This window comes from Alexandromys fortis, unplaced genomic scaffold, assembly GCF_014885135.2.
Source record: "Alexandromys fortis isolate MF-2015 unplaced genomic scaffold, M_Fortis_MF-2015_v1.1 scaffold_40, whole genome shotgun sequence".
Taxonomy (NCBI): domain Eukaryota; kingdom Metazoa; phylum Chordata; class Mammalia; order Rodentia; family Cricetidae; genus Alexandromys; species Alexandromys fortis.
This window is the reverse complement of record NW_026067966.1, coordinates 4,281,098-4,293,552: the sequence shown is the minus strand read 5'-3', so window position 1 is coordinate 4,293,552 and position 12,455 is coordinate 4,281,098. Positions and strand designations below refer to the sequence as shown.

The 12,455-nt window shown below is 37.3% G+C and overlaps 1 protein-coding gene across 2 annotated transcripts in view; it reads left to right on the top strand.

Annotated features, from left to right (window-relative positions):
* Positions 1 to 12,455, top strand: part of Spag16 (sperm associated antigen 16) — an 896,526-nt gene that overhangs the window by 114,133 nt on the left and 769,938 nt on the right. Inside the window, exon 10 of one of the 2 annotated variants that reach the window (XM_050154323.1) lies at positions 6,768 to 10,068. The exons of the other annotated variant lie outside the window; for it this stretch is intronic. Within the exon in view, the coding sequence (XP_050010280.1) occupies positions 6,768 to 6,998 (231 nt within the window). The 3' untranslated portion in view covers positions 6,999 to 10,068. Of the gene's footprint in view, positions 1 to 6,767; positions 10,069 to 12,455 lie in introns of those variants that run through there. 2 annotated transcript variants of the gene reach the window in all.

Below are 12,455 nucleotides of genomic sequence, written 5' to 3'. Positions count from 1 at the left end.
AAAAAAAAAAAAAAAGAAATGGAGGAACAGACAAAAAAATTGGAAGACATCAACAAATCCTTTAAAGAAAACCAAGAAAAAAAAAACAGGTGAAGGAAACAGTTAAAGACTTGAAAACTGAAATATAGGCAATAAAGAAGACGCAAACTGAGGGAATTTTGGAAGTGGAAAATCTGGGTAAACAAACAGAAACTACTGATGCAAGCATAACCAACAGAATACAAATGATGGAAGAGAGAATCTCAGTCAAAGAAAATGATAAATCTAACAAATTCTTAACAAAAAGGGTTCAGGAAATCTAGGACACCATGAAAAGACCAAACCCATGAATAATAGGGATAGAAGAAGGAGAAGAACTCCAGCTCAAAGGCACAAAAAATATATTCAACAAAATCATAAAAGAAAACATCCCCAACCTGAAGAAGGGTATGCCTATGGAGGTACAAAAAGCTTATACAACATCAAATATATTGAACCCAAAATATATAGTCCCTTCACTATCCAATAATCACAACACAAACATATAGAATAAAGAAAGAATATAAGAGCTGCAAAGGAAAAATGCAGAGTCAAGGGATTGGAACAGATATTCTAATCAAATGGAGCCACGAAACAAGCATGTGTAGCTATCCTAATACCTAACAAAATAGATTTCAAACTAAAATAAATCAGAAGAGATAGAGGACACTTTATGCCTATCACAGGAAATATCCATCAAGATGAAGTCTTAATCCTGAACATTTATGCCTCAAATACAAGAGTACCCACATATATAAAAAAAGCATTACTAAAGTTTAAATTGCACATCAAACCCCACACACTAATAGTAGAGACTTAAACACCCACTTTCCCCAGTGGACAGGTCAACCAGACAGAAACTTAACAGAGAAATAAGAGCACTAACAGATGTCATGACTCAAATGGACTTAACAGACTTTTACAGAACATCTCATCAAGATACAAAAGAATATATCTTCTTCTCAGCACCTCATGGAACTCTCTCCAAAATTAATCACATGCTCAGTAACAAAGCAAACCTCAACAGATTAAAAAAAAGGAATAACCCCCAATATCTTATCAGATCACCATTACTTAAATTTAGAATTCAATAACAATATTAATTGCAGAAAACCTAGAAAACTCATGGAAATTGAACAGTGCTCAATTATATCACTCCCGGGTCAAGGAAGAAATAAAGAAATTAAAGACTTCCTAGAATTCAATGAAAATGAAGGCACAGCATACCCAAGACACTATAAAAACAGTGCTAAGAGGAAAGTTCATAGCACTAAGTGCCTCTACATAAAGGGTAAAGAAATCTCACACTAGTGACTTAACAGCACAGCTGAAAGCTCTAGAACAAAAAGAAGCAGACTCAACAGGAGGAGTAGAGGACAGGAACTAATCAAACTGGGGGCTTAAATAAACAAAATAGAAACAAAGAAAACAATACAAAGAATCAATGAAACAAAGACCTTATTCTTTGAGAAAATCAACAAGATAGACAAACCCTTATCCAACCTAATCAAAAGGCAGAGAGAGAACATCTGAATTAACAAAATCAGAAATAAAAAGATGTATCATAGCAACAGACACTGAGAAAATCCAAAGAATCATTAGGACATAGTACAAAAACCTGTACCCCACAAAATTGAAAACTGTAAAAGAAATGGACAATTTTCTGGATAGGTACCAGATACTAAAATTGAATAAAGACCAGGTGAACATTTTACATAGACCTATAAACTACAAAGAAGTAGATGCACTCATCTAAAGTCTCCCAACCAAAAAACAAAACAAAACAAAAAGCCCAGGACCCGATTGATGGTTTTAGTGCAGAATTATACCAGAACTTCAAAGAAGAGCTAATGCCTATACTCCTCAAAATGACCCACATAATTAAACAAAAGGACCATTGCCAAACTCCTTCTCTGAGACTAGTTACCCAAACCACATAAAGACTCCACCAAGAAAGCAAATTACAGACCAAACTCTCCCATGAACACTGATGCAAAAATACTCAATAAAATACAGGCAAACTGAATCCAAGAACACATAAAAAATATCTACCATGATCAAGTCGGCTTCATCCCACAGATTCAGGGATGGTTCAATATACAAAAATCTGCCAATGTAATCCACCTTATAAATATACTGAAAGAAAAAAATCCATATGATTATGTCATTAGATGCTGAAAAAGCATTTGACAAAATCCAACACCCTTCATGATAACCATCGTGGATAGAGCAGGGATACAAGGAACATATCTTTCTAAACATAATGAAAGCAATATACAGCAAGCCAACAATCAACACCAAATTAAATGGAGAGAAACTCAAAGTGGTTCCACTAAAATCAGGAACAAGACAAGGCTGTTCACTCTCTCCATATCTGTTCAACATAGTTCTTGAAGTTTTAGAGAGAGCAATAAGACAACCAAAGGAGATGAAGGGAGTACAAATTGGAAATTAAGAAGTCAAACTTTCGCTATTCTCAGTATACATAAGTAATCCCAAGAATTCTACCAGGGAACTCCAACAGCTGATAAACACCTTCAGTAATGTGACAGGATACAAGATCAACTAAAAATTATTGATAACCCTTCTATATACAAATGATAAAGTAGCTGAGAAAGAAATCAGAGAAACATTACTCTTCACAATAGCCACAAATAACATAAAATATATTCGGGTAACAGAAACCAAACAAGTGAAAGTCCTGTTCAACAAGAACTTTACATCTTTGAAGAAAGAAATTGAAGAAGATACCAGAAAATGTAAATATCTCTCATGCTCTTGGATAAGTAGGATCAACATAATAAAAATGGCAATCCTACCAAAAGCAATCTACAGATTCAAAGTTTTCCACATCAAATTCCCAATACAATTCTACACAGAATTTGAAAGAACAATAGTAAATTTTATATGGAAAAGTGGAAAACCCAGAACAGCCAAAACAATCCTGTATAATAAAGGAACTTCTGGAGGCATCACGATCCCTGACATCAAGCTCTATTACAGAGCTACAGCAATAAAAACAGATGGTATTGTTATAAAAACAGTCAGGTTGATCAATGGAATTGAAACGAAGACCTGGATATTAATCCACACACCTCTGAACACCTGATTTTTGACAAAGAAGCTAATACTATACAGTGGAAAACAGAAAGTGTTTTCGACAAACTGTGCTGGCACGACTATATGTCAACATATAGAAGATAGCAAATATATCCGTATCTATCACTGTTCATAAAGCTCAAGTCCAAAGACCTTAATTTAAGTTCGAACTTTACAGAAGAGAAAATGAGAAGTAGCCTTGATTGTATGGGCACAGGAGACTAATTCCTAAATGTAACACCAGTAGCACAGACACTGAAAGCAATAATCAATAAAAGGGATCTCCTGAAAATGAAGTGCTTCTTTAAGGCAAAGGACATGGTAAAATGACAGCCTACAGATTGGGAAAAGATTTTCACCAACCCCAAATCTGACTGAGGGCTGATCTCCAAAATATATAAAGAACTCAAGAACCTAGACATGAAAATTCAAAGCAATCAAATTTAAAATGGGGTACAGATCTAAACAGAGAATTCTCAATAGAATCTCAAATGGCTGAAAGACATTTAGGAAATTGCTCAGCATCCTTAATCATTAGGGAAATGCAAATCAAAATGATGCTGGGATACCATCTTATACCAATCAAAATGACTTATACCAATCAAAATGACTAAAATGCAAAACACTGATGACAGCTTATGCTGGAGAGGATGTGGAGTGAGGGGAACACTGCTCCACTGCTGGTGGGATTGCAAACTAGTACAACTGCTTTGGAAATCAGTACGGCAGTTTCTCAGGAAATTGGGAATCAATCTACCTACCTCAAGATCTAGTAATACCACTCTTGGGCATATACACAAGGAATGCACATTCATACCACAAGGACACTTCATCAAAATGTTCATAGCAGCATAGTTCATAATAGCCAGAACCTAGAAACAACTTATATGTCCATCAGCCAAAGAATGGATAAAGAAAATGTGCTACATTTACATAATGGAGTATTACTCAGCTGTAAATAACAATGACACCATGAAATTTGCAGGCAAATAGATGGAATTAGAAACAATGATCCTGTTTGAGGTTTCCCAGACCCAGAGAGATAAACATGATATGTAATCACTTATAAGTGGATACTAGACGTAAAGCAAAGGATAACCAGACTACAGAAAAGCTAGGGTAACATGAAGATCTCCCAGGTAAACTGAAAGTAAGTGGAGCGATAGTGGGGTAGGTGAGGGGGCACGGGAAAATGATGGATCAGGGTGGTCGAGCTGTGGGAGGGATGGAGTGGAAGAGTGGGAGGTCCTTCTGTAGACACCTCCACCCCCGTGTCCCTGAGACAATCAGATGCAGCAGGGAGTTGAGTCAAGCAGGAACTCATTTATTTCCTTACAGCATGCAATTTATAAAGCGAGAACCTATACATCCCAGAAGAAGCGGAAGGGAAATTAGCTAATCTCATCAGCTGTCACCTCTGCATGAGCTGGGGTTCCTACAGCCCCTACTGAGGATAACAAGGGCATCAGGGATTTTACTTCATCTTACCTCATCTCTAACTCCAATCATCTTTTTGTAAACAAGTCAGATCTCCTCCCTGCTTGCTCCCCTACAGCACCATCTTGGCTGGGAGTATTCTTCAAGGGCTTTGTGTTGTTACTTTTTGAATATCGGCCCCTTTTCTAACTGTTACGCATTTGGCATAGTTGTCACAGTTTTGTTACTAACTTGGCCACTCCAGCCTCCTTTATGCTCGATTCAGCCCACAGGAGAACAATGAAAGTGATATCTTGATAGAGGGAGCTAGCATGGGGTTAGGGAGAAACCCGATGCTAGGAAATTTCCTAGGAATCCACAAGGATGACCCAGCTAAGACTGTTAGCAATTGTGGAGAGGGTGCCCAAACTGTCCATCCCCTGTATTAAGATTGGTGAATACCCTAACTGTCATCATAGAACCCTCATCCAGTAAGTGATGAAAGCAAATGCAGAGATCCCCAGCCAAGCACCAGGGTGAGCTCTGGGAATCAAGTGGAATAGAGAAGGAGAAGGGATTATATGAACAAGGGGAGGGTCAAGATCATGAAGGCTAAATCTACAGACGCAGTTGAACCAAGCTCTTGGGCACTCATGAAATCTAGACTGCCAGTTGTGCCTGCACTGCATTGGCCTAGGCCCTGTGCAAGTGGGTGACATTTGTATAGTTTGGTCTATCTGAGGGGTCCCTGGCAGTAAGACCAGAATCTAACCTTGGTGTGCAAGCTAGCTCTTTAGAGCCCATTCCCTATGGAGGGATGTCATGCTCAGCCCTGACAGTGACTTGGTCCTGCTTCAATTTAATATGCCAGACTTTGTTGACTCCCCATGGGAAGTCCTATCCTTTGGGAGGCATGGATGGTGCATGGCCTGTAGGGAAGGTGAGGGGGACAGGAGGAGGGGTGGGTGGGAGAATTATTGTTGGAATGTAAAATAAATAAATAGAAGGAAAAAACAGTAAAAATTTAGTAAATTCATCAATAAAATCATTTGGACCTCAAGATTTCTTTTTTGGGAGCACTTCTAGCGCAGCTTCTTTAATAATCTTGTGGTTATATTAGGATATTTCTCTTTAAATGAGTTCTGGCTGTTTGTGTCAACAAGGAATTGTTCTGTTTCATCTAAGTTTTTTTGTCTTACAGTCATAAGCCACTAATATCATTTTGCTATTCTTCTAGAGATGGCAGAATCTATTGTCATTTCCTCTGCTCCATTCTTGCTTGTGATTTTAGTCTCCTTTTCTTTTCAATTATTCATGTTTTTACATAGGTGTTTATCAGTTTTACTGTTTCTTTTTAAGGAATTAGTATCTTGATCCATTAGATTTTAGTATGTTTTTCCTGTTTGCAATGTCACTTTTTTCTACATTTATCTTTATTTTATCATTGCTTTAGTTTGAAATTATTATGCTTTTCTTTACTAGTTTTTTTTGTTTTTGAGGAAAGAACTCATATTATCAATTGAACTATTTTGTAGTCTACAATACAAGTAACAATTTGTTGTTTATTTTCTCAGCAATAGTTAGCTTAATCTCATGTTTCAGTGTTTAGTATTTTTATTTTTCTTACAATTTCCTTTAGTCCCATAGATTATTTTAACAGTGTCCTGCTTAAACCTGTTTCATTCCATGTGGATATGTTTTTCTTTCTGGACTTTCCATTTCTTTTTTTTACTTCTGTGGAATAGTAAACTTGTATTTATTACATTATATATATTATACAAATTACATTTGTATATTATAATATAATGTGGTATATTATAGTATTATATTGATATTATATAATATATAATTCATCTATATTTAATGTTTGGATATATCCCAAAATCTTTTAGCCCTATTCTTTTTCAGTAGCATTTTTATCTATTCTTATACATTTATTTTTCTGTGTATAATTTGAAAACGTTTTTCCTCCTAACTTTTATAGAAAGTGTATCTTTGACTTATCCATCAATGAAAAGGTTCTCCATCTCTCTAACATTGGGTCTCTTACTGCTTAAATTTCTGTGATTAATTGCCTCACATTTTCTTTTAATGTCTTGCATTAACTTTTAAAACATTTTCTCCATGCAGATCTTACATTTGTTTGTACTAAATTTAATTTCAAGTATTTTATACTTTAGCTGTTGTAAGTGATCTTTTAAAAATCAATGACTTGTTTCTTTCTTGGCTTCAAGGCCTTCTCCAACAGATTCCAAGAGGGTGCTAATACGGTCAGTACAAGATCATCACTCTGCCCAACTCCATGTCTCCGTCAGCAGGAGCAGAGCAGGAACTCTCAAACTTGGAATAGGATCGCGACTCAGCAGAGCTCCAGTAGCAAAAGACATCAAAGTACAGGGACACCCAGAATAAGACCAAGCAGGTCATCTTGGCTCTCCCAGCCAGAGTCAAATGGAAGATTCTGAGCAGTACATCTTCATTGTCCCTCTGTACTGTCTTTTATCAGCATCATACCATTTTCTTTATTTTCTTCTGAACATCTGAAGGAACCCAAGATTCCCAACTCATCATATATTTTCAGAACTTTAATTTCACCACATCACTCTTCCTGACCAATCAATTTCTCTTTCCCTAACTTCTGAAACTGTTGGTACTTCATGGCCTCAAGTTCAGTTTTCTTGTTCCGCTGTAGTGTTCCTTCTGTCCTGTGCCACTGGAAATCTAGCTGCTCCTAGTAATAGCCGTGCAGCCAGTGGAGTCCTGGCAAGAGTTTAGGAGTTGGTTTCTTAAAGAGCAGCATGAGGGGAGGTGATGGTGTTAGAAATACAGCTCAGTGGTTGAAGCTACAATCTAATGTAGCTGAATTTGCATTGGAGACTGGTATTCACAGTCAGCCTCCTGAGCCAGCTCCAGCATGCCATGATTTGAAAGTGCAGTTTGGGGTGTTTATTTTCTCTAGACTCAGTCAGTGCTCTGGACCTTTACTTCCTTTGCTACTTCCAACCATGGTCCTTCCCTGTTTCTTGAATATTCCCTTCCTGGATTCTCATTTTGATCAGATTATCCCAGTCATAATAATTGCTTATTTCAAGCACATCGTTTCTAGTGATTTCTTTTCTTCTTCTTCCTCCTCCCCCTCCTCCTCCACCTCCTCAATTTCCTCCTCCTCCTCCTCTTCCCTCCTCCTCCTTCTTCTTTTCTTCCTGTTTTTCTGGACCAGGTTTTTCTGTAGCTTTGGAGCCTGTCCTGGAACTAGCTCTTGTAGACCAAGCTGGCCTTGAATTCACAGAGATCTGCCTGCCTTTGCCTCACGAGTGCTGGGATTAAAGGTGTGCACCACCACCATCCAACTCTAGTGATTTTTATAAATGGAAAGCAATGAATCCCGGAGACATTGCCATTTTCTTTATGATTCTGACCCTACACTTAATGATTTAAATTATCTCGTAATGCTTCTAACACTGTGAACTTTGAACTTCTTGACATTTGTCCCCAGTGAGCACAGTTCATCATCGTCGGCCACTCATTCTCACAGCCATTTCTTAGGCCTTGCTGCTGCTCATAAATGACTCTTACTATCATTTACTGTTTGTGCCTCACTCCTGAACCCTGCATGTAGATCACCATTCAGTTCTTGTATGTCTTTTGTCACTTCCTCTGTGTGACACGGCTTTGAGTTCTGCTGACATATTCCTAAGCTCTGATTTTAAGTACCCAACAGCCTATTTCCTGCCACAGTTGTCTCCACCCACTTTTCCACATTTGTTAATAGAAGTGCTACCCTTTCAGCTCCTTTGTTTAAGCCCTCGGCAGTTATCCTGAGCCTCGGGTGTCCATCTGTCTGTCTCCTCTCCCCTTTGATATGAAAGAAATTATTTCTCTATGTTCTTGAAAATGATCTCTCCTTTCGTAACACCAGAGCCGTTTCCCTAATACCTCCTCCCCTATCACCAGCCCTCACTCTGGCTCTTGCTACATGTCCTTCATCTGTAACTAAGATTATTGCAGAAATTTTTTTGCTAGTCTCTGCTTTTGTCCTTATTTTCCTATAAACACAGTAGCTAGAGCCATTATTCTAAAAGGAGTCAACGTATAACATTTCTTTGCTGAAATCTTTTCAGAGTCTGTCTTAATCATAGTCCCAGGGAATTCCAAGCATGATGGCTTCTGAGGCTCGCTGTATTCCCAACTATTTACCTCTCTTTTCTCCTGCTATATATTGCGTTCACATTCCAGGCTTCTATGAGTTTCTAAAACACTGTATATATGCTCCTGCCTTGTCGAATTTGAGTTTGAGGCTTTCTTTGTTTGGGTTGTTCACTTGGATATATTAAAGTCTCATCCCATTATTCCCAGTTAGCCCAATTTCTTTAATATTTTCCATAGCTATACAATCTATATTATCTTTGATTATTGTTTATTTTTACAATAGGGTCTCCTTATGATGTAGCTCTGCCCAGTCTTACACATGAAATCCTCCTGCCTCAGCCTCTTCAGTACTGAGAATCAAGTCTGCACCGTCACTCCCGTCACAGTGTAAATTGGAATGTGCTTGCTTATCCCTTGCTGCTTCCTGCACCTCTTTCCCGCCCCACCTTTCACTCATGTGCCCTTGCGTTGTTTTACATGATATGCCATGCTGATCAGCTTGTTCATTGCAGTCCTTGTCACTGAAATACCAGCTCCATAAGAGCAAGAACGTGCAGCTTTTTATTCATTCCTGTGACATTTCCAGGCCGACAGACTCATCTGGAAAACAGACATCCTGTTTCTGCACACCTGCATGAGTGCCTAAGTAAAACTGTGGTCTGAGATTGGTATAGAAAACACATTTACTTAGCAGGAATTAATCTGAAGTTATTACCTTTTAAGCTTTTTTTTTCCCTTATGGTTTGTAGTTTGGTGGAATTTCTTTAGTAAATAACGATATCATCTGTGAATAATGATGGTTTTCACTTAGAGGTGGAAATTTTCGTTTTACTTATGATTGCATATTGCTTAGAACCTCTAGAAAGTTGCTGTATATGTGACAGGCATTCTTACCCTTATTTCTTTAAAAAGGGAATGCTTCTGATGTTGCAACACAAGGAATATTTGTTGTTTTGGTAGATAGTTAGGATTTATTAAGTTTGTCTATGTTTCATCATGATATCTAAATTTTTAAATAACATTTTAGTGGCAATTTGTAAGTCATGTTTAAGTGTCATGATTTTATTTCATCATGAATATTGTGACTTCTGGTTCTGAGGTGATTTTTCCCACTAATATTTCAATGTGGTAAATGCTATTGCAGATTTTCTGAATAAACAATCTTTTCCACTTCTTGGGTAAAACTAACTGGTTGCTTGTCTGTGATTTGGTTTGTGCAGTGCTGGATATTGCTATAATTGTTATCACACGCCTCATTTCTATTAGAAATTTCTATGTTGGAAGAAATACAGTAATCTCTATATTGTAAGATAAGTATTGAGATTCCTAAAATTGTTGTCTTTTTGAAATTTTTAATGAACTGAATAATGTCATTATATATTCTTTAGAAAAGTTTTAATACTATAAAAGACCTTAATTTCAATGTATGGCAGAAATTTCAATAAAGCTAATAGAAACATTCTGTACTTAGAATATTTTACATTGTGACTTCTTTTCAATATCATAGAACTGTGGAGGTGGTTCCTTCTTGGATCAACCTTACAGAGTTAAAAACCAATGAGCTTACATGAATTTGGACATGTTGTCAACTTTTGAATTTACTACTTTGCTGCTATTTGTCACATTCTGTTACCTGTCACAGCTTTTCTTGCTTGTGAGCTGTTCCCTTCTGTCCCTTTCTCCAGGCCTTAAGGCCGTGCTTCTTTCTCAGCAGTGTTCTTTTGTTTATGGCAATTTTACTGGTATTTCTGAGGACAATTATCACTCTGTGTTTATAGTGGTTATTTCCTGTTCTTTAAAATCTTTGAGTTCATTTTGTTGGTTATCACCAATCTTCAATTGGTCACACATAGTTAAAAGATTTTGGCCTACTATTCTAAGTATTTTACATTATAAAGTCCCTCCTAAATAGTTTTATTTAAATTTTCCATACAAAGCATTTAGTCATATTCTTTCCTTTCTAACTACTACCAGATACTCCTTACCTTTCTATAAACTTAACTTTATGTTATCTTTCTCTCTTTCTCTCTCTCTCTCTCTCTCTCTCTCTCTCTCTCTCTCTCTCTTTCTCCTCATCTGAAATATGCTAATTTGGGATACCAAATATCATATGTATATTTCTAATACAGCTTGATTATTATGTATTATTCTTATCTGTGACATAGACCAGTACAAGATCAAGCCAGACAAAAGTCCCGACACGGAGGAGGAGGAGGTAAGCAATGCTGAGAGCAGGCAAAAGTACAAACAGGATGAACTTGTGGCATGAAATAGAAGAATTTTTCCATGTTCCCACCCATATGTGTTAGCATTACCTGTAGGATAGATGGAAATATTTGCCATTACAAATATTTCTTTATTTACAAGTGACTTGAGATTCCTCAACATATTTGTAGTATTTTGAGTCCTTACTTCTTTATGTGGTGGGTTGGGAGAGACATGCAATTCTGTGCCTTCTGGAGGTCAGAGGAAAAAATCCATATTCTCTGTTTTCACTATGTGGATACTTGGGTTCAAACTCAGATCTTAGGCTTGGCAAAAAGTGATCTTGACTGCTGAAACATTTCATTGACCAGGTTCTCATTTTTTTAAGTGTGTGTGTGTGTGTTTCTAGTACATATGTAAACCAGAAATCAACGTTTAGAGTCTTGGATTTTTGTCCATTTTATCTTTTGAGAGATGTTCTCTCAATAACTAGGTGTTTGCTAGTAACCTAGATTGACTGGTGAGTGAGCTCCAAGATCCTCTTGTTCACCCCACGATTACAGATGTGCCCGACAATGCAGGGCTCTTCTGTGGGGGCTGAGCTTCTGAACTCAAGCCTGCTAGGCAAGCACATTCCCCTGAACCTTCTCTGCAGTCCCTGGAGTTTCCTTTTATAAAATGTCTGTGCTCTTTGTTGATTTTCTTATGACTTTAGTTAATGTTCTCACTCCCCTCAGACAAGGTTTCTCCGTGTAGCCTTTGCTGTCCTGTAACGTGCTTTGTAGACCAGGCTGGCCTCCAACTTACAGAGATCCATATGCTTCTGCTCCATATTGCCTGAACTAAAGGTGTGTGCCACTACCATCCGGCTTTAGTAAATGATCTTTATCACATAATGGCATAAAATTTCTGTCTTCTAGTTAATTAATAGTGTTCGTAATTGCAATTGTTTATACATTGTTTTACGACAATATTTAACATGCACATTTAAAATTTTTATTAATCAAATGAATGCCACTGGATCTGTGAATGTAAGGACAGGGCTTCTGTGTAATCCTGTATTAATTCTGTGGACAGCTCCCATGATGTGCCAGCCCTACTGATGATAATGGATAGTATCTGCTTTATAAACATTTATCTTGCTTGCCCTCTGGCAAATGTTTATTATTAAAATAGGTGGAGTAAATTTAATTGTATTTTGTGGATTCAAATTTAATCTAAGAAATAGTGCGTATTGCATCCTAGATGCTAATACCGAGAGACATAGTACCAAGTGGAATACAAAGCCCTGTGTCCTCTGTGGTTAAAGATAGTGTTAGAAGCTGAAATGGGGGGGGGGGAGAATTTAATGATAAAGGCTGTTATTATTATTTTGCTTATTTGGGATTCTTCATGCATATAGAGCTCAACACAATTTAATTTAATAGTTAATACATCTTTTATTTTTTTAAATATTTTTTATTTATTAAAGATTTCTGTCTCTTCCCCACCGCCGCCTCCCCTTTCCCTCCCCCTCCCCCAATCAAGTCCCCCTTCCTCGTCAGCCCAAAGAGCAATCAGGGTTCTCT